At 34.5% G+C, this 22,359-nt stretch overlaps 3 protein-coding genes across 4 annotated transcripts in view; 2 read left to right on the plus strand and 1 right to left on the minus strand.

The window, feature by feature from the left end:
• PKD (serine/threonine-protein kinase D3) overlaps positions 1–22,359 on the minus strand; it is a 133,812-nt gene that overhangs the window by 91,567 nt on the left and 19,886 nt on the right. The window lies entirely within an intron of this gene.
• On the plus strand, positions 2,915–5,484 carry LOC147071063 (juvenile hormone esterase-like). The gene is made up of 2 exons (XM_085948470.1): positions 2,915–3,169; positions 4,002–5,484. The coding sequence occupies exons 1-2, from the start codon at positions 2,990–2,992 to the stop codon at positions 5,304–5,306; spliced, it is 1,485 nt and encodes a 494-aa protein (XP_085804596.1). The 5' UTR covers positions 2,915–2,989; the 3' UTR covers positions 5,307–5,484.
• LOC147071064 (juvenile hormone esterase-like) lies at positions 17,298–22,059 on the plus strand. Its single transcript, XM_085948466.1, has 3 exons — positions 17,298–17,898; positions 19,164–20,470; positions 21,322–22,059. Exons 1-3 carry the CDS (start codon positions 17,317–17,319, stop codon positions 21,509–21,511), a joined length of 2,079 nt encoding a protein of 692 aa, XP_085804592.1. The 5' UTR covers positions 17,298–17,316; the 3' UTR covers positions 21,512–22,059.

Raw genomic sequence — 22,359 nt, forward strand, 5'->3', positions numbered from 1 at the left:
ATACTTATTTCTTCTGTATTTTCAATAACACAGTATAAATCCCGAATTCTGCACGCTGACGTTTCAAAATGCAAACATTTGACTCAGTCTGGAATAAATTTGTCATGACGCCCAATCGCCCGGAGTTATTTTCGGATTGCGCTTCATCTGCATTCATTTCTTCGTGGAGACAATTCGTTGTTGATTATATTAAAATATAGTTTACTTTAAATATGTACTTACCAAATAATTGGTGCTAAGTAGCTACCGAAAAATGTCAAATATTAAAAGGTCACATTCGTTTATTAATAATCTAAAATGCTCTTTATGTTTTCAAATGTACAAACAATAAAAATCTTGCGAGCAAGAAAAACAGCGTACCTACCTAAATTAGCAACAAACACACATTCGATTATAAAATACTATATCAAATATAAAATTATGTATTAGGTACATTCCTTATTTAAAAGGAAAAACCTTTTATCACTTGTTGATCTTTTTTTTTAAATATGTAGGTATATTTTATTTATCAACACTAAATATAATGATTGTTTTGTTTTTGATATTTTGACGCCATGAGAGCAAGCGCAATCCATAATTCGAGAAACATGTTGTAAAATTAAATGGTGTTTGTGACAAATTTATCCTCGATAGACAATTTTAGTTTCAAATTCGACCGGTAGCCGACTTACGATGGTAGATCTATACAATATAATCACGGGTCAACTTTATAATAGATTCCTTAAATTCACTATAAGGGAAATACATGGGTAATGGATAATTTAAGGGTTATTCATTACATGCTTTCCGCTTATTCGGTGATATCAGTGCCGCGTCTAGTGACTTAGAGGCCCGACGCACCGACTGATTTTCAGGCCCCCTACGATAAAAAACCAACAATTTCACGTTCACTAAAATCTACTATAAACTATGTAGATATATAATATTAAATTGCTGTCTCTGAGCAACGCATGATCTGCTTACTATCAGGGGAAGTCACTGATTTTCACGTTGTTGAATTGTGTGAAATCTAAATTAATATTAAGTATTAAAAAAAACATTGATATACATCGATAGACATCTATTACAAATTTTGATATAATTTTATATTTTTATGTGAAATCATCCAAAATTGTCCACTTTTTGAATGTAATTGTTGATAGGTACTCACAAAAAAAACTATGTAACACTAGCATTTTTACTTGAATGTGATAATTTATATCATTATAACCCGTTTAGACGTGTATGGATTTACTGCTGACAGTACGTATTATCGCGCCCATAAAAAGAAAATGCACATGTATTATCATGCAAGTTGCAAGACTGCATGCATGAATCAAAAAAGTTCGGAAGCTTCTGAATTTTCACGTGACAGTTGGATTTGTTCGATATCTGCGCCTGCGAACCTGCCGGTAAAAAAACGAACTACACCGCGCACTCATTTTGAGGTTAACCGATGTTTACAACCTGTCAAATACTATGTAGTACTAATGACAACATCGCGTCTCGCTTACTCTTGAAGAATGAGATTGGCGAGATAGTCAGTAGTTTTACGTGTAAACACGAACTACACCGCGCACTCATTTTGAGGTTAACCGATGTTTACAACCTGTCAAATACTATGTAGTACTAATGACAACATCGCGTCTCGCTTACTGTCAGTATTTTTACGTGTAAACAGTAATATTAACGCGATAATTATATATATTATACGCTATAGCATTATCAAAGTATTATCCTGGACATTCCTTAAACGTTGTAGATAATCTATTTAAATAATTTTGAAGCCTTATTATCCTTTATATTTATTTTAAACATTTGATGACTGCATAAAGTATTTTTTATTACATAAAATAGTACTCTTTTAAACATCTCGCTCGAATGTTTTAGAATATAGTCATATTTCAGTACGTCCATGTGAACTGGTGTTAAGATTTTTTATATATATTAATTTTTAAAAGCATTTATAAAACTATTAGTAAAATTTATGTCGGCATTATTATACGATAAAAAATTATATTGATAATCTCTGTGATCCCAAATTTGACAAGAATTAGGCATTTTATTATTCAAAAACAAAAGCAAACATTACACATCACATTGAATGGTCAAAGACATAGCTTATAATCAGTATCTTTAGAATTATCTTCAAATGTGTAAATCTTGCCCATTTTATGAATAATAAAATGCCTAATTCTTATCAAATTTGGGATCACAGAGATTATCAATATATTTTTTTATCGTAAATATTTCACTATAATAATGTCGACATAAATTTTACTAATGGTTTTATAAATGCTTTTAAAAATGAATGAATATAAAAAATCTTAACGCCACTTCACATGGACGTACTGAAATATGACTACATTCTAAAACATTAGTGCAAGAGGTTTAAAAGAATACTATTTTATGTAATAAAAATACTTTATGCAGTCATCAAATGTTTAAAATAAATATAAAGGATAATAAGGCTTCAAGATTATGTAAATATATTATCTAAAACGTTTAAGGAATGTCCTGGATCATGCTTTGAAAATAGCATAAAAGCTCCATTTCGACGTACACTGACTTGCGTCAAGTCGTAACGTACGTTAATTACTTCACGCAACGAATTCATCTGTAGCTGCGCCCAAACGTTCGTCGTCCTGTCGGCGGTGACGAATCATCCCATTTGTGTTTACGAGAGAATTCAGATAGACAAAACTGTAAACCTTCATTCTATGAATATATGATTTGTGCATTAATAATTCTGAAAACGGTTTAAGAGGATTCATCACATCCGGAGCAACTTCGAACGGCACGCAACTCGAATGCACACCAGCTAATTAGTACTGAAGTAAAATACCACAATTCAAAAGTCGTCTTAAAAAGGAAACGAGACGTTATAAACAAAAAAATATCTAAAAGGCAACTAGATGAAAATAAATCGGAAATACAAAATAAATCTAGCGACGAAGACGAGTTCTATAAATACGATAGAGACACGGAGGCCCGTCGATTTCTTTTGTTTATGATTTCGCCGAAGCGATTCGAGAGGGTAGGAATACTGTACGGACTAGACAGTGGAGAGCCGCTACCGTTGGTCGAAACACAAGAAGGAATCATCAGAGGGAGTCGAGTAAACAAGTATGGGCTCACATATTTTTCGTTCGAAGGACTTCCGTACGCAGCGGTTCCCGAAAGATTTCAGGTGGGGCATTGTAACAAGTACATACAAATCGTTAAAATGAACATCAAAAAATTACTCTTTCAATTTATTATTGTTACGTGTGATTGTAAATGACAGTAAAGCGCGAATTATATTATGGTGCATGTCGCGGACTATCACGTGATGTCACAGTAAGCTGCCGCTACGGGAAAAAAAGTGTGTAATGTCGCTTTTCTTGGTGTTTAAAATGTTATCAGACTGATGCTCCCATCCCGTGGCACATTTTGAACCTTTAAACGAACATTGTCAGTTGGCAAAATCTGCCGAAATCACTAAAACAACAATGAGGTCACCTCACGTTGAAACGCACTGCATCGACACCTGCATGCCGTTTGGAACGTTTTTATTTTATCTACTTGTCTACACTTTTTCGAATCATGTCAAAATCACGTTTTTTGTTTTCAGCGGTTGGCACTATATATTTTCTATAAGAATATTGTCTATTATCTATGGTCTACAGGTTGGGTTCTGTTCAAAAATTATCTAAGGATATAATATCGGATATATAATAATTTTAACGTACGCACACGTAGAAACTGTTGAAATTAATTGAAATTAGTATGAATAGTTAATAATAATTCAAAATACATTAGAAAGAAATTAATACATTAGAGTTGGCACTCTCTATAATTGAATTTAGAGAGGTGGTGATCGTTTAAAATATTCTGCAAAATGACGAAACCATAGACTAAATTTGTCACCGTGACAGCGTGACAGTGACGTGACATGCATCTCAATTTGATCACAACTTTAATCACGTTATTAAACCATCAATATCTTAAGATAACATAATAATGTGTGTTTTTCATTTTAGGCACCAAAACCTCACAAGCCGTGGACTGGCATCAAGGACACGATGCAAGAAATAGGGCCGTGCCCGCAGATACATTTAAGTTACGGGTATTACTATGGTCAGGAGGATTGTCTTTACCTGAACCTCCATACGCCGTCGATTAATGATACCAAATTACCAATAATGGTCGTCGTACACGGCGGAGGATTCAATTTACTTAGCGGTTCGAGGGAATATTATGGACCGGAACGTTTTACAGAGCAAGGAATAATATTTATATCAGTAAATTACAGACTGGGAGCTTTAGGATTCTTGTCAACGCGAACGGTCGACGCTCCCGGAAACGCCGGGATGAAAGACGTGATCGCCGCCCTCACTTGGATTCAGAAAAACATTCATAAGTTCGGTGGCGATCCGTCAAAAGTCACCGTGTTCGGAAGCAGTAGCGGGGCAACTGCAGTAGAATATTTGACGTTATCTAAAATGTCGAAGGGATTGTTTTCCAAATTTATGTTACAAAGCGGCTCCGCTTTGAATTATTTATTTTATGACAAAGACCCTATAAAGTACGCCATACGACTAGGAGGTTACCTCGATTTTAGAACTAACGACGTACACAAGCTGACGGAGTTTTTAAAAGAACGTACCGCCGAGGACATCATTGTCGCTTCACAAAAATTAGGCGAGGACGTGTTTCCTTTGGGAGTCGGTCGACCGTTTTCGCTTTGCATCGAGAATCCTGCTCTGGGCCAAGATATGTTTCTGCACGACCACCCGGAGAACATACTTCTTTCCGGTGACTTCGTCAAATTACCCAGCATGATAGGATTCAACACGTTGGAAGGTACGGAATTTATTAAAGGGCTCAATAAAGACCCGGAATTCCTAAACACTATCGACGACACCTTCGAGTACTTGTTGCCGATCGATTTGGTAAACGCTATGGTTCGTCCCCAAAATAAAACAGCTCTCGTTAATAAAGTGAGAAAGTTTTATTTCGACGGTCAGCGAATAAGCAACGCCACCGCTAAAAACTATCTCGATATGATCGGAGATAATTTACTTTTAAATGGATTATTCCAATCCATCAGTATACGTCTGCAAAAATCCGACGAACCTATCTACTTCTGGCAGCTGGCTTACGAAGGTAGCCTCGGGATCTTTAGGAAATTCCAAAGCATAAGCGTGGCGGGTGTTGCGCATGCTGATGAAACGGGATATATCTTCAGAGTTTCATTTTTAGACGGCTATCCAGTGTCAAATGAAACAGAAGAAGTCGCCCAGCGAATTGTTACACTAGCGAGCAACTTCATGAAATACGGGTAAGCCCAAACCAACATAGTATTTGTGTGATGACAAAGAAAGTATTGAATTAATAAAACATAGCAAACTTAATCTCTGAACCACTTGGTTGATTATCAATGTTACCAAAAATAACGTCGAGTTGTAGATGCATTAGAAAAACGGTATTAATTTATTTATATATTGAAAACTCGCAGTGACATCCGTTAATAAAAAAAAAAAATACGAATGTAGCAACGCTGTAAGATTTTTCTATAATGTAAGGCTGTAAGTGTATGTTTTTACAAATTATACGGACTTTGTTCCTAAGAATGTAGATAAAATCATGATTGTGTAATATTCACAACGACACCTCACATTATTGTATTTTTTCAATTTTCTTCGAAAAATTTAATAATTTCACGTGGGAAGGATGTCGAATGAATAAAGAATGCAGCTACCTCCTACTAGTCTAAGTAATTTTTAAGTTATTCGATGTTATAGTAAAATACATGCCATTCTTTCGTTGTTAGTCATTTTTGGTATTCAGCCGCAGTGTAGTAGAGCTCTGAATACGTGGATACATGTTCGATTCCGGCATCTGGCAAAAATCACAAGTTATTTCTCAAATATGTGTTTGATCGAAAGCAAGGACTCTAGTGCGTTTTCTGTTAATATAACCTCCACTCTGGTGACTCATATTACCCACTTTGTGGAAAGAAACTCATAAAATGGTATTAAAGTTACTTAATAAATGTATTTTATTTTTCGTAGGAATCCAGTCCCCACGCCGACAAAACTTTTGCCTGTATCTTGGAAACCCTTGGAAGCAAACAAGCCTATGGATTATTTAGAAATAACTGACAAAATGGAAATGAAGCAGGATCCTCAACCGTTCTTGAAACGAATGGCTTTTTGGAAAGATATATTTGCAAATAAAAACAAATGAGTATGAGACGTTTACACAAATACATGTTTATCTTTTGCACCAATTTTATGGGACAACCAACCGACCTATTACAGATTTAAAAGGTGTATACTATCACAAACCTTCCAGCTGCATGTAGGTTTTTCCTGAAAGTAATTCGCCTAAAGAGAGACACTCTTCATATGCATAGTGATAGGTCCCTCTGGTGAGTGGATTATAAAATAATATAATTATAACTTTAATAAAAATAATTTGTACCGTTGTAGGGTTATAAAGATGTAAGGTGGGAATAAATGTAAAACATATTTTAAATTAAGATTTTGAATTCATTGCAGCAGTGACGATTGTGTGAAAACATTTTTAAAGTCACTGTGCATCTCGTGCACTATTTTGTTTTAAATGGCTGAATATTTTCATGTACAAGTATAGTTTTTTGGTAGGTTATTAGTTTTTTTTGACCATGTCCGATGCTAAGAATATCATGTGGGTTATATATCAGTTTATATTAATAGGTTTTTATTTTTACGAGAAATGGGTGTTTAATCACTTGCTCAATCTATTGGAATTAGGCCATACTCTGACTTAAAACACACAGAGGAGAAAAATGTGTATTTGTCAGACCCAGGAGTCGAATCTGGGATCCCACGACATTATAAGCCGACGCGTTATCCGCTCGGCCCTCGTGGGCATCGTCATCATTGGGCACTGACCTATGCCTATACAGTATCCCAATTAGGAGGAATTATTTACAGGTAAGGGGTTAGTTTGCCTTAATACGATTGTAGTATGTAATATTATACAACGGCTGTCCCAAATATAAACATTGTACAAGCCTGTTAGTAATATGTTCAGGAAACGACAAAACGTGATTGTGATTGCCATTCAAAAACTTATCTGTTTTGAAATTGATTTTAATGACTATTTTGTATTGTATTTTTAGACAATTATGCGAAACCTATAATGCTTACATTGACTAGAGTTAAGGGCGGTTTAAGCATGAATGTACAGTGTTTATATTTGGTAATCATAATAATATACATTATACAGTTGTGATAAAGAAGCTATTAAACAGAACACTCTACATCCCATTTACAATAAACTTATATTTTACATCCGAACACAAGTAAGTATATAATATTAGTGGTGCATCCGTAATGCAGATGCCCGAGGTTAGTTGATGTGCATGCGTATATTACTTAAGTACTATGATTTTAAATAACATATTTAATTACAAATAGTGATAAGACATTTAATAGATAAGTATATATTGGTAAGTATGTCATTATATAATATATTCTATAACACCTCCCGACGAAGTGTGAAGCTGATGGTCCAGGAGCGTCATCTTCACGAATCATCGAAGCGATGTGGATTCTTCTGTAGGAGTCGTGTAGAACGTCTCGGAGTTGAGTTGGACGGAGACATGTAGAGGAGGAGCGGACGCATCTTCCAACGGCAGTCATTCCGATTGTAACTCACTCATTCGTACAGTAGTATTAGATGTAGGTCGATTTCTGTTATTACATTGGTTATAAATTGTTACTAAACATCCGGGTTGATTTTCATTTGAATTTAAGTTGAAGAGATGTTGAGTAATCCGATACATTTTATTATTTTATATAGTAGAGTTATTCCAATGATACTCGAGATAACGGAGAATGCAATTGAATACCAAGTTGCATGTTTCAGAATTGAAGGTTTGTTGAGGTTGTTGTTAATCTCGGTGTTCAAATCATCTAATTTGTGTGAAGTAATCTTTAGGTCGTCCAGTTGAATATTTGAAAAATGTAGTGGTTGTAAATAAAATGAATTTAGCGTTGAGTTGATTTTTTTTGTGTTACAGCAGTCGTCTTCTATAATAGGTATTTCTGGAATGACATGTTGATAATCAGTTTGCGTAGCGGCTGTAGCAATTAGTTGTACGTCTTTTGCGTATGCTTTGCATCCTTCATTGAGTTTTAGTGGTCCAGTATCCTTAATTATTATATCTTTAATATTTTCATTTGGGCATAAGATAGTTAATGTTTCTGGTATTGATAAAACAAATATCCATTGATTATTGTTGTTTAGTTTGTGCCAAACTCTTAATATTCCTTTTATTATTCTTGTATTGCATGAAGATGGTAATTCCTTTTTAAATGTTGTAATTAATTGGAGTTCGCAATTATCGTTTTGAAAGGTTGCGTATATTATTTGGTTGTTGCATAAATATTCATTTCTTGAGATCTCGTCGCATTCTTCTAGCGTTTTCATCTTTACATAATTCATCTTTCCATCAGAAATGGCAATAAATTGGTCATTAGGTTGGATGTATGCATAAGTATTGGAAATTGTATGAGGAATTGGAATAGGAATTATATTGTACAAATTAAAAAGAGTACTTGAAGTTAACGGTACTTGAATTATAAATATTATCTTGGAGTTATTATAATAAACAGTTAATTTACATATTTCAATAAGTTTTGCGGCATTTCGATCAGTCAACGGAAATGGAAAGTTTTCTCCATTCGGTAGTAATTTCGCGTTGTTTCTTAAGCTTTTAATTAAATTAATTGGAGTGATGACTGATGGATGGACAACATTTTGTTTAGCGAATAGAATATCGAATTTATTATTTAATTCAGTCGTAATGTAAGTAAGTAGAGCTATGTTGCTCGTGGCAATTTCTAATTTTTGAAGTCCTAATGTTTTATTGGTTATGCTATTAGAAAATTTATTGAATTTGTCAAGATTTTTATTAAATATATCTTCGTTTGATCTCAATGAAATAATAGATTCATTAAAATTAGTAATTGTTGATTTAACTACTTGTATTTGGTCTTTCATTAATAGTTGAATATCTTTATCTGATCTGTCAGTTTGTTCTAAAATTTTATCGTAATACTCGGCGTCGCTTGCGTCAAGTGATCCGGAAAGCCATTTCCATGCGGATCCTAAACCGTTGAATATTCCGCGTTTAGTCCGTACGGATTGATTGATAAGATATTTGATCGATTTATCTTTAGTTTTTATAATATTTATTTGATTAGCTACGAAATTAAGTGATTGTTAACATGGTATTAATTCTACTTCTAATTCTTGAATGTTACATAAATGCTCGTTTTTTGTGAATGAGGTTTTATTGAATTCTAATCGTTTTTCGTAAAAGGTAATGTTTAGGAAAGTTAGGACTTGCCATGTTCCTGTATTAAACCTTGCTTTTCCAATGTTTTCGTAAAACAATCCGCTGGCATTTGTAATTGGTTTAATTTCGTATGGTTGGCTTAGCGAGATGGAGATCCATCTGTAACAGAATTTGCAAGTTTTATTCTATTGAAATGAACTTTGATATTTCTATTCTTTACTTATTTAGACAAGTAACTGAAGTTAGTAATTTTAAAATCTTGTATGGTCCTTTCCAATCTGGGGAAAGTTTCTTTGTTAACCCTTTCGTTACGCAGGAAAATATAATCACCTACATTGTATTTATGGATCTGTGAATTTCTATCATAATATATGTTTGTTTTTCTTTCGATGAAATAAGGTTTTGGTTTTCCCTAGCTAATTTATGTGATAAGTTTAACTTATATTTGAGTTGATCATAATAATTTTCATATGTATATTTGAATTCTGGATTTTCTTTAATATTACTAGGTATGTTAGCTTTATGTCCAAACATTAACTCATAAGGAGTGAATTTACTAGAGGCATGTATTGAAGTATTATAAGTAAAAATAGCAAATTTGACTAATTCGTCCCAATTGGTCTGTTTATCATTGACATTATGTTTTAGGTAATCTTTTAATGTTGAGTGTGATCTTTCTAATCCACCATTTGTTTGTGCATGATATGCTCTTGAAGTTAAATGCTTAATTTTAAATAATCTGGTAAGCTCTTTTAATAGATTTGATGTAAAGTCTGATCCTTGATCTGTGAGGATCCTTTTTGGGATACCAAACGTAGTTATAATATCTGTAAGTTTGTTTGCAATAGTGATTGCTTCATGATTTTCTGTTGGTATTGCAAATGAGAATTTAGTTAGTTCATCTTGCATTGTTAAAATAAATTTGTTACCATCTTCTGTAAGAGGTAATGGTCCTACAATGTCTAGGCATAACTTTTCAAAAGGTACTAATGCTGTTGACGTTATTTCCATTGGCTGTTTTTGAATTTTGCGAGAGACTTTATTACTTTGACATTTAATACATTTTTTAATATATTTAATTAATTGGAATGTTAGAACTTCGTGCATTATTGCATTAGTATACGTGAGATCATCTCCATCTAAGTGGAAGATGTCGTTAAACTGACTACATATTGAATTGAGGGATTTCGCCTCTTCTGAATTAAGATGACTCGTGCGTAGAGTCTCTTGAAGTTTGTGTAGTCTAGATACAGCTGATTTAGAAGAATTAGTAGAATTAGAAAACTGGCATGATTGCTCAGGTATAGGTTCAAGTGCTATCCTTACGTCTGTAAGTACCTACTTGACGAAAATTTGTAGTATTTAATACAGTAGCATAGGCTTTTAAATTAGAATTCACCTTGGTGATAGCCTTGCATAGAAAAACTCCATCAGAGGTTGTTTCGGGGATCATCCCTTCCTTAATCTCCGGATTAATGATATCTATTTCTATTAATGTCTCGCTACGAGGTGCTAAGATTTGTTTGAGATCATCAGCACGTGACATTGTGAAAATTGGAATGGATATAGAATCATTAGAAATTAATTGACTTTTGTAATCAATTAATGAGTTTTCAATAGTATGACCCTTTTTTTTGCAATATTTACAAAATTTTTCATTTGTTTGATATTGATTTGATGAAGAACTATCTACGGAATTTATTGTTTTGAAATTATTGTTTTTGTTTTTGAAACATTCGTTATTTGTGTGGCCCTTTTTACCACAAATTGTACATTGAACTATTTTATTATGATTATGCTGATAATTATTACTTTTTCTAAACGGCGTATTATTGTACATTACTTGCACCTGTTCCTCGTTTAGAGCGAGAGAAATCGCATCGTTTAAGTTTTTGATGTCTCTACCTCTTAGTTGGTTTGAGATCTCCGGTACACAATAATATATCAGTCGATTTAAAGCTATTTGGTTGATCATATTTATTTGTCCGTTAAGATCTTCTAAGTTTATATTGTTTGATTGAACGGCGTTTATCGATCTTTTCTGTATGGACTCTATTCTAAATGCATATTGCTGTATGGTTTCTTTAGGAGATTGTTATATGCTAGTTAGTTCGTTTTAAAATTTGTGCGTAGTGTTTCTTGTCTTGATACATGGTTTTAAGGAAATTTTTTAACTCTTCCCAAGAATTAAATGTTCTATTGCTGATGGCAGTTTTGGCTTTACCTTGTATTTTGGTATGCACAAAATCTAATAGTATTTCTACTTGACTATTCGATGCATTTTTAAAGGCACGGTTGCAGTCTGAAATGAACGCACTCAATTCCTCCCGATTACCATTGAATGTATTAACGAATTGAAATAATATTTCCATAGATAATTTTTCTTGCGTATGCGGGTGAATGTTCATGTCAGGTTGAACATTCTTTTCTGATTTCTCAAGGATTGGGTAGGTGGAATCATTCGCATTTAAAGCCATTTTTGAAAGTTAAATAAATTATGTAAAAATATATCAAACACAAAATTGCTGCTGCGATGATCATTCCTAAAATCCTTTCTGTGGATAGTTGTTGTTTTCTCTCTAATCCTCTTTGTTTGCAGTGATGAGTAGTCACGGGGCAGCAGACAGCGAACAGCGAACAGGAAAACAACTAAACACAGTTTAAAATCTTCACTTCGACACCATTTATGTTATCGAATTGCTTCCACAACGTGAGCAAATAAACAAACTCAAGCAATAGCGTGATATGTAGTTTATTAACTGAATTTAGATGGACAAATATGCTTCTTATATAGTACAAATATTAATGACGAATGACATCAATTATGAAACAATGAGTGGAAAGTTATAGATAAAACAAGTTTTGACAATAATTAAGAAATCAAGTAAGTACAAAACAAAAGTTATTAAAAACAAGGGAGTATATAATATTAGTGGTGCATCCGTAATGCAGATGCCCGAGGCTAGTTGATATGCATGCATATATTAGAGTGGAAAGTTATAGATAAAACAAGTTTTGACAATAATTAAGAAATCAAGTAAGTACAAAACAAAAGTTATTAAAAACAAGTGGGTATATAATATTAGTGGTGAATCCGTAATGCAGATGCCTGAGGCTAGTTGATGTGCATGCGTATATTACTTAAGTACTATGATTTTAAATAACATATTTGATTACAAATAGTGATAAGACATTTAATTATATATTGGTAAGTATGTCATTATATTATATATTCTATAACAGTGTGGGAAAAAAATAACAATTTTGTCATTTATTTTATGGGCACATTTAACAACACACCGATTTATTTTCTTAATAAAAAACGTATATTAAAGATTTACTTCATAACTTCCATCAAATCTTGGCCTTTATTGCCATATGTGGCTGTTTGTTAAGTATTTATACAATTAATGTTTTCAATATTCATTTCAGTGTTATTATTAACCATTACTAACACGCAATGATACAATAATTATTATTAATTATTGATTCATATAAATAAATGGTTTTGCTAATGTGTGTAATATCTATGATACCATGCAAAAACACTGTAAAATACATTTCCCAAACAAGAACATTGTATGTGCAGGATATACCTACAGTGTTCTTATTTTTTTTTTGTATTTTTTGTTTTTACTTAGTAAAATATGTCCATCAGTGGATATACATATACAGCTTTGAACCGTATACTTATCTAGATGCAAAAAAGTCATTTTGGAAAAAAATGGTTTATACAGTGTTTATACTTAGGACAGCCCAATAACTAAAATCTACATTAACCTTTTCCCTAGCTGTGACAATTAAACACAAATCCGTCTCATTGCATTTCCTACAAGTTTCATAAGTAGATACATACTTTCAAGTGAAAATGTTGATTTTGGCAACATAATATATAAACTTTTAAATATGTCACAATCATTGTGTGTTACTTCGTTTTATTTGTGATTCTATGAATAGCTAACTTACAAACTGGGCGAAGAGCACACTAACTAAAATATTATTAAATTAAAGAGGCTTTCACGGTTGTTTTTTATTGTAGTAGATTTTTGGGTTTCCACCGTGTGTCCTTCTTTTACATTCATATACCTACACTACATTTCATCATACAACATATCACTCTTGATAATGGCCTCTGCAACGAGCCCGAAACGTCGAGGAAAGAAGGAAGAAGGACACACGCTGGAAACACAAAAATCTACTACGATATTAAATTAAAGACTTTGCGTAACGTGGCTGTGTCACAAAACGGTCACGGTTAAATGAAATAATATTTCCAATAAAATACGGACAATAGAATGAATGCATTATAAAATAAGACACACGTATAATATAATAAAATCAGAGGTTGTGTTTTTTGATTGGTTACGATAATTATTAGATCCAGCTGAAGTTCGCCGTAGCAAGTGTCAGTGGAGACAAGTCCATGCATTTTATTTAATCTAATAAATCCCATTTAACATAGCTAGTGGAAATTTAAAAAAAAAAACATAATATATTAGAATCAAACGGTAGAGACTTTCAAAGTTGGTGGACTGACGAGTATGGCACGATTAACGAAGGCAATAAAGCATTATGTATTTTGTATTCAGGGACAATTGTATGCAGTACCTCGTCAGTAAAACGGCATTATGAGACAAACCATAAATAACTCCTTGAGAAAATCAAGGACGAACAAAAAGAATTTATTCATCGGGCAAATAAAAATAAAAATGCATGATGCAATTTATCGACAGTCATTCGAATATAATCGGCTGCTTATTATTTTACCTCAAACATAATCGGTAAAAATGGACGCTAATAAGTAATAACCGTTCAGTGATGGGGTATATAATAATATGAAGCTTGGTTAAAATACTCCCACGATCTCATTGAAAATTTTGAAAATAAGGAAAAAATATTCAAAGAATAAAAGATATGTCTTCGGCTAGAACCACGGTGAAAGGGAATCTCAGGAACTTAGGTAATTGTAATTTTTATACTTACACAATACACACGTATACAATTAAACACTTATACAATAGAATTCTTAATTTTGTTTTTCATTTGTTCAGCATGAAAAATTGTTCGGCACGTCAGACATTCGAAAAATGATATTTTGGAAATTTTGGAACCAACTCTGAAGTAGGCGCTTCAAATTTTCCTCGCTTTCCACACTGCACTTCACTATAAATAGAATCATTTAACTTTTATTCACAATCGTGTATCTATGTATCATCATGATCATCAGCCGGGGTCAATCCACTGCTGGATGAAGGCCGACTCAAGCTTCTTCCAACTCTCTCGGTCCTGTGTCGTTCGCTGCCACGTATTTCCGCCGAACTTTACCAGTTCGCCAATCCAGCGGCTTTTAGGGCGACCCTTGGGTACCACTGGATGACGGCATTTGTCCAGCGGCCATCCTTTCGGCGAGAAATGTGCCCCGCCCATCTCCATTTCAGCTGTTTGGCAACGTCCATCACATCGCGCACTCCTGTCCGCCTCCTAACCCATTCGTGTCTCTTACCGTTCTTTCGCGTGATGCCCAACATACACCTCTCCATGCCTCTCGCAGTCTCGCAGACATACGTGAGCACGGGTAGCACACATTGGTCGAACATCCTACGCTTAAGACACAATGGTAGGCCACTCTTGAAGATACTATTCAGACGTCCGAAAGCACTCCATCCCAGCTTTGTTCTACGAGCAATTTCATCGTGCATGCTTCCGTCTATGGACATCTGCTGTCCGAGATAGACGTAGCTGCTGACTTGCTCGAGTTGGGTGCCAGAAATACGATAACCGCAGGGTCCGAAAAACAGTTCCTCATCACTTTTGTCTTTGAGACATTTATCTTTAGACCGACCGTTTGACTGACATCCGCGAGTTCTTGCATTCTACCTTGGAGGTCTTTCGGGTCTTGTGAAAATATAACAATATCATCTGCAAAGCGCAGGTGACTGAGGTACTCCCCATTAATTGGAACACCTTTTTCCTCCTATATGAACAATAAATTGTAATTGTAAATTTTCGATTTATTAGATAAACTTTATGCACAGTGAATCATTGCCAAAAAACATGAATTTGTAATTCATAAAATGTTTTTATAATAATGACACTTGTAATTTGACAACAGTGTCTTCAAACCTTTGATTGTTTTAATAACGAACTTTACCCTCCAATTAAAGTATGTTTACCTATGTTAGCCTTGATTGAGTGCATTTAATTTGAATGATGATATTAACTATAAATAATATCAGTAATCAGTGATGGCCGGTGGTTTTTAAAATTGCTACAATTGTTCACTGAAAAACTTCCCACGTTTGAAGGAAAGATCTGTTTTATGTGTTTAAGAATATTTTTTCTTTTAACGGGTACACATACGGTAATTATGAGTAAATTGTTTGTTTTGGAACATCTAGCTAGAATTAGATTATAGGATACATATTCTAATAAATACCTAGATTAGGTTTTCAGTGAAACATAAAAAATGCTTTTGCCCCAAATATTATGTTGAAGAAAACACTTTTCTTCTACTATTTCTTATGCAACATCCTTGTTTCATCATTTAAAAATATCGTTTATTGTGCAGAAAGTGGCAACATGTCAATGTTAATTGTGTAGCATTTGAAACAAATAATGTGATGGCGTCTCTCATCACAAAATACCTGCGTAAATTGCTTCACCACAACAACACACTTATTGAGTATATTGTTATACACCGGCAGGAAAAGGTCTTCATGCTCACTTTAAGAGAAAATTAAAATGTATTAGCGATATCAACAACAAATCATTAGAGGGGAGAACTACCCATGGCCCCCACAAAGGGGGGACTGACAGGGCCCGGGCTTAGGAGGGGCCCGGCGTAGCAGGTCAACCAGTTAAGTGAGATAAACATATCTTAAATTTATAAGCTCTAATAGTAAAAAAGTCGCCTGCGGCGCTATAAGACGAATAGAATTTTATATTTTATAATTAATTTTAGTGCTTCCTGACTAATAAAAATGATTATTTATCCAACATGGCGAAGGGTCACAATATGTAACTTGGCTATCATAAAAAAGAGTCGCGATCAGTGCTTCATAATATGATACTGAGTGCCGACAATTATTCAAGCTGATTTGTTTAAAATATCAAAAATCGGTAAAAATATACCGAATACATAAAAAATACACGGAATTCCTCGGAATATCATTTGGGAAACACTACTATAGAACATTACACTTCCCTTAACCTTAGCAATAGGTTGGGGGGGCCCGTCAAATATCGTGGCCCAGGGGCCCGCTTCAGGATGTGGGGGCCATGGAACTACCTATTGGTAAAAGACATCCAGGCGGACGATGAACATCGTGGTTGAGGAATTTCGCTCCATAAGCTGATTCAAATGCGTTGATCGCTTTGATGGTTGCCAACCTTTGCAAAGTAGACATGACTTGACGATAGCACCTGAGATTGTCTAATGCAGTGTTTCTCAACCGGTGGTTCGGTGAATTTTTGGCGTCCAATTAATGCCTATGCTAAAAAATCAATAAGGTGTTTGTGCATCAGACATGCATCCAAGATCAGACGTTATTATACGTTACTAATGCATTCATAATAATATTATATTTATGAATAATGATTTATAGTCTAAGGAATAATGTACTTTTACGATTTTGTAGTACGAATGTCTACATAAACAGTAAGACACTAATCTTTGTTAGCTAAAGTGGCAATACATAAAATATGAAAATGCCATAAAGCGATCATTTCTACTGACCGACCCGACAATGCAACGGACGACGTCAGCAAGTTTTGGTCGACGACTGATGTTTGATGATGTTTGTTCGTGTCTCCGATCCTTGTGTTATCGCGGAGATACTCGATGATCGAAGATCCCATAGCTTTGCATATCCGTAACATAATTAATAGTTTAAAAAAATATAATATTATATAATCAATTCACGTGCCGCTCATAAATTATAATGATGTAATTTTTCATCTTATTCATCTTATTTCATTTAACACAGACTTACTCCTTTAGTAAGATGAAGGTTACGGTAGCAGTATGTTGCCTTTTAGTGCTAATGTCGACGAACTGTTGTCAAGTTTATACAAATAAACTAGAAACTTTGCCAAATAATGTCGTGAAAATGGCATCAGAATTGTTAAGTAAAATTTTACTTCCAGGAGAAGAAAACGTAATAAAGGAAGCAGAATTTTTACAGGGAAATACGTTTCTCGGCGTGTTAAATAAAATTGCTAAAGTTTACAACAGTAATTTTAATGAAACAGATGACGATGGAAAAACGACGAACAATGAAAATGAAATAAAAGCAAGACACGAGAATCAGACGAAATATGTGGACGATGAGGGCCAAAATTATGAGCCGTTGGAAGGAGAAGGATTTCTATCACTGAAGAAAATTTTAATTAACACTATATCTCCGCATTTTTTTCATGGCGATGGAAGTAATCCAAAAGATTCTGGCGCTGGAGGAAAACATGAATCTCCACCTCTCGTTTCTACGAGTGAAGGGGTTTTGAAGGGAATTAAAGTGTATAAAGGTGGAGTTGAATACTATTCGTTTCTTGGAATTCCTTACGTGTCAAAACCGGTTAGGTTTCAGGTAAGACTTTTCAGATTATATTATGTACGTACTAACCTACTTAGTTATAAGTATATTATTTTTTTTCTATTATAAAAAAAACACCAAACTTTACGATCTTCTTTGTATTTATTTTATATAAACGTAAAATCGGGAAGCTGATTTGAGAGTTGAGAGTGAAATATACGAGTATATTCTTGTCCGATCAGTATAAAATAATGTTAGATAGTTGATATTAGTTCAGTTAGATGTTAGGTTGGATAGTTAGCCCTATGTATTTGACTATAGGAGTCCAAAGAATATTAGTGTCGTGGATCCTGATTGCTTTTGACTTTATGCTTGTGTCGATTGGATCTTTTTGTTAAAGTTACTGCATAGCTTTTGTTTGGGTTTATTTTCATCCGCCATTAGTCACACCAAGTAGCGATTTGGTCAGCCGCAGCTTGGACAAGATCTATTGAACGATTACGGTTTACTGTTCGCGCAAAGATAGCGGTATCATCAGCAGTGGCGAAGGGTGACTTTTGGAAAGAGGTAGGCTGTGGAGAGAGCACACTTGTCAGGTAAATACTTACGGGAAGTCAGAAGATAATCTGATATTACTACTGATGGATAGGTACACACTAAATCGATGAAATTTCAAAAACTCACCAACTGTATAAAATTAAGCAATCCGTGTGATTTATGTATTATCCTAAACATTTATAAACGTAACATACGTTCAAAATATATTGTCATCTTTGAAAAAATCCGTTGTTGTGTATCTGTTACACAACAGTTTGTTACTCCTGTAAAACTAAACTTATTGAAATACTTTTATATTTAAAACACTGACAAATGACTGACATACAATATCAGATCTCAACTGACATAACTGACTGAATAAATTACCTTAGTCTATGACTCAACTAACTGATTAATAAAAATCATGAGACAAATTATTTTTTATTTTTAACAACAATCATTATGTATATGTGATTGAATCCCGTAGATTTTTTTTTAAATCATCTTATTTATTTATTATTTGCTTAAAGCGACAACCATCGACAAAAGGGTATAAGCTGACTCTGAGGCGCTTATAAATCCAGACCAAATTTGTAGACTTTTTTTTTTTTTGACATGAAAAATAATAAATTTATAGTCACCTACGACTCTGAAGTAATTCTGCACCTTTTTCAATGTCAAATGTTTTGATGTATCCTTCTCTAATCTTTGGGTTGCCAATTGATATGAAATTATAATATTTAATTTCCTCGTACTATGAATATTTTATCTATACATTTCAGACTGCCATGCCCCCCGTACCGTGGACTGGCATCCGAGATGCATCAAAAGATCGCGACGCCTGCATTCAAAAGCTGCCGACGTTTGACTACGTTATCGGAAGCGAAGACTGCCTCTACCTCAGTCTCCACACGCCGTCAATAGACGCTGTCGGATTGCCAGTTATGGTTTTAATACACGGAGGACAATTTAGAGTGTTGACAGGGAACAGTTACCTATTTAGTCCCGAAAAATTAATAAAAGAAAACGTAATATACATTTCTTTCAACTACAGATTGGGGCCTCTAGGATTCTTGGCTACTAAAACTGCCGGCGCTCCGGGAAATGCAGGAATGAAGGATATGATTTCCGCGCTAAAGTGGGTTCAGAAAAACGTTCATATGTTCGGTGGAGATCCACACAAAGTCACGTTATATGGAGGAAGTTCCGGAAGTCCTTCGGTTGAATACATCGCACTGTCTAAAATGGCGAAGGGGCTATTTTCACAGACAATCACGCAAAGCTGTTCGGTGCTCAACCATTGGGCATATGCAGATGATCCAATGAAGTATGCATACCGATTAGCGACGTATCTCGGATGGCACAACACTAATGTGCATGAGCTATTGGAGTTTTTGATAAAAGCGAAAGCTGAGGATTTAATCGAAGCTGAGGAGAAACTCGGAAACGACGAACTTCCGAATAGGAATTTCTTACCGTTCGTACCTTGCGCTGAAAACGTCATACCCGGCGAAGAAATATTCTTGCATGACCACCCAGAAAACATAATTGAATCTGGTGATTTTATAAAAGTACCGAGCATGATCGGTTTCAATGAATTTGAAGGTTCTGAATTTTTAAGGCCGATTAACGATAATGCAGAGTTTTTGAATGATATTGACGAATCGTTTGAGTATTGGATGCCAAAAGACTTAATGGACTCGTTGAAATACCCCACCGAACGGGCTGAAGCAGTGAGGAAGGTGAAACAATTCTACTTAAACGGAGGACGGATAAGCAACGCTACCGCGAGGGCCTTTGCTAACATAATGGGTGATTCAAAATTTCTGTATGGTCTATTTAAGGGTGTCAAGCTTCGATTAGAACATTCTCATCATCCAGTATACTTATGGGAATTTGCATATGACAGCGAGTACAACTTTTTTAAAAAATATCACGATTTTGGGTTGGATGGAGCAGCGCACGGAGACGATTTGGGATACATGTTCAATTTGCCGTTTCATAATGTTACGAATATCAAGGAAAGCAATACTACTAAAGAAGTGGCAATGAGAATGGTAAAAATGATCACAAACTTCTTGAAATGGGGGTAATAAACTACTTTTATATTTTATTTGAATAATCACTAATATGGGTTCGGCCACACCGAAGTGCTGTTGAATGCGGCGATCGGCGAGCCGGTATAGGAATGACCAATTCGTAGGTGTTTGTATGTGACCTCACGTATTCGACTCGGAGCCCGAGAAGCATGCAACTTGTCGATTGCAACAGCATATGTTTTTTTCAAACGAAACAATCGCATTCGACCAATCTGCGGAGCTCCATTTGGCAACGTGTGTTTTGTGAATAACGATGACGTCACATCAACGTATTCGACACGTTGCAGGCGGAAGAGTTTTGATGTGAAGATACTAAACACCATATCGATACACAGTGAAGATAAAATACAAAAATAGCGTCTAACCCAGCGATACTCAATCTGCGGCCCGCGGGCCACATGCGGCCCTTTGAGCTTTTATGTGCGGCCCGAAACACATTTATTATCAAGAATCTCATATATATTGAGATTCGTTTCGACTTTGACGCACAGATAGTGACACCCGAAGAGGATTGTCATTATGGTCCACATCAGATCTGGTATAAGAGTGTTGCTATTGCACATGATTAATTTAAAAAACATGCATAATTTTAAAAATCTCAAAAATGTTTTGTAAAAAGGGGGGGTTTCATGATTTTTTTCGTCACACCAGTAGTGATGCGGCCCGCGTTACTTTACAAATATATGTATTTGGCCCGAAGAAAAAAAAGGTTGAGTATCATTGGTCTAACCTCAAAAGTATTGGGAACTCGTATCCTAATTAACTGTAGATTTGCTTATATGCAAATGTGAAATATCATAATTATTACTGCGTGGTAATTATTAATTTATTATTTTTTTAGGAATCCGACACCAACGAAAACAACACTGTTACCGATCATATGGCAACCAATCCAAGACGAGGAAACCCTCGACTACATGAGAATGACGGACACAATCGAAATGAAGCAAAATCCATACAGAGAGCGGATACATTTTTGGGAAAATCTTTACTCTAGCGTACGAAATACTTCCAAATTTAAAAAAAAATAGCCGTAAGTATTTTGTTCAATTTAGTGAAAATTCCAACATAAATCAGTACACTACGTAATCTATTCTAATATTAATAATATCAACCGAGGGTACTTGATGGGATTTGAATTTAAATTCTGATGGGTTTTATGTTTGTACTATTCCAAGTGGTGTTTTTGCGACCCGGGTTTCAACTTTCGGCATCTTCAGGCACTATGCGCACTCACCGATGGTAAATACGCACTGAAAACGAATACAGTTAATTTTAACTTATATAATAAATTAATACAATAAAGTAGGTAAAAAAATTATTACCTACCTATCAAGTCAATGATCAAAGTATAAAAAAATGAATTCCTAGTTGAAGTGTTTCTAAAAAACCCTACCTAATAGCTAATTAGTAACTAATCACTAGTAAAACATTCAATAGGCCTATACATCGTCAATACTGATAAAACAATGGCACTGGGTAACGTCTGTACCAAAATGTCAGGTTTACAAATTTAATGCAACATCAATGTAATCATTTTGTAGGAGACTATACAAAACAAGTGTATAAAACAATTTCCAATAACTATCTCTATTCAAATTCTAAAACCATAATAATGATAGATAGTAAGTATAAACAAAACAAAAAACCACAAATAATAAATAGCCTTTTTTGGAATGCATGACATCTGTGATTATCTTGCATAAGATATTTATTATATGTTTGAAAATATTTGTGCACACATTTTCTGGATTTCATAGATGTCACCCTGATATTTGTGTCACTTGCAATGTATTACGATTAGAATTTAGATAAAGTAAAATACTATCTATCCTTCTTCTTCTTCTTCGACCATGTCCGATCCTAATAGGATCATATG

The sequence above is a fragment of the Rhyacophila brunnea genome, unplaced genomic scaffold (genome assembly GCF_057557595.1).
Source record: "Rhyacophila brunnea isolate RB1 unplaced genomic scaffold, BYU_Rbru_1.0 scaffold_20, whole genome shotgun sequence".
In the NCBI taxonomy this organism is placed as follows: domain Eukaryota; kingdom Metazoa; phylum Arthropoda; class Insecta; order Trichoptera; family Rhyacophilidae; genus Rhyacophila; species Rhyacophila brunnea.

Coding starts and splice junctions, on each gene's coding strand:
- LOC147071063 (XM_085948470.1), top strand. CDS start 2,990: ATGATTTCGCCGAAGCGATTCGAGAGGGTAGGAATACTGTACGGACTA. Junction 3,170..4,001: donor CGGTTCCCGAAAGATTTCAG/GTGGGGCATTGT, acceptor TTTTCATTTTAG/GCACCAAAACCTCACAAGCC.
- LOC147071064 (XM_085948466.1), top strand. CDS start 17,317: ATGAAGGTTACGGTAGCAGTATGTTGCCTTTTAGTGCTAATGTCGACG. Junction 17,899..19,163: donor CAAAACCGGTTAGGTTTCAG/GTAAGACTTTTC, acceptor TATACATTTCAG/ACTGCCATGCCCCCCGTACC. Junction 20,471..21,321: donor ACAAACTTCTTGAAATGGGG/GTAATAAACTAC, acceptor TTATTTTTTTAG/GAATCCGACACCAACGAAAA.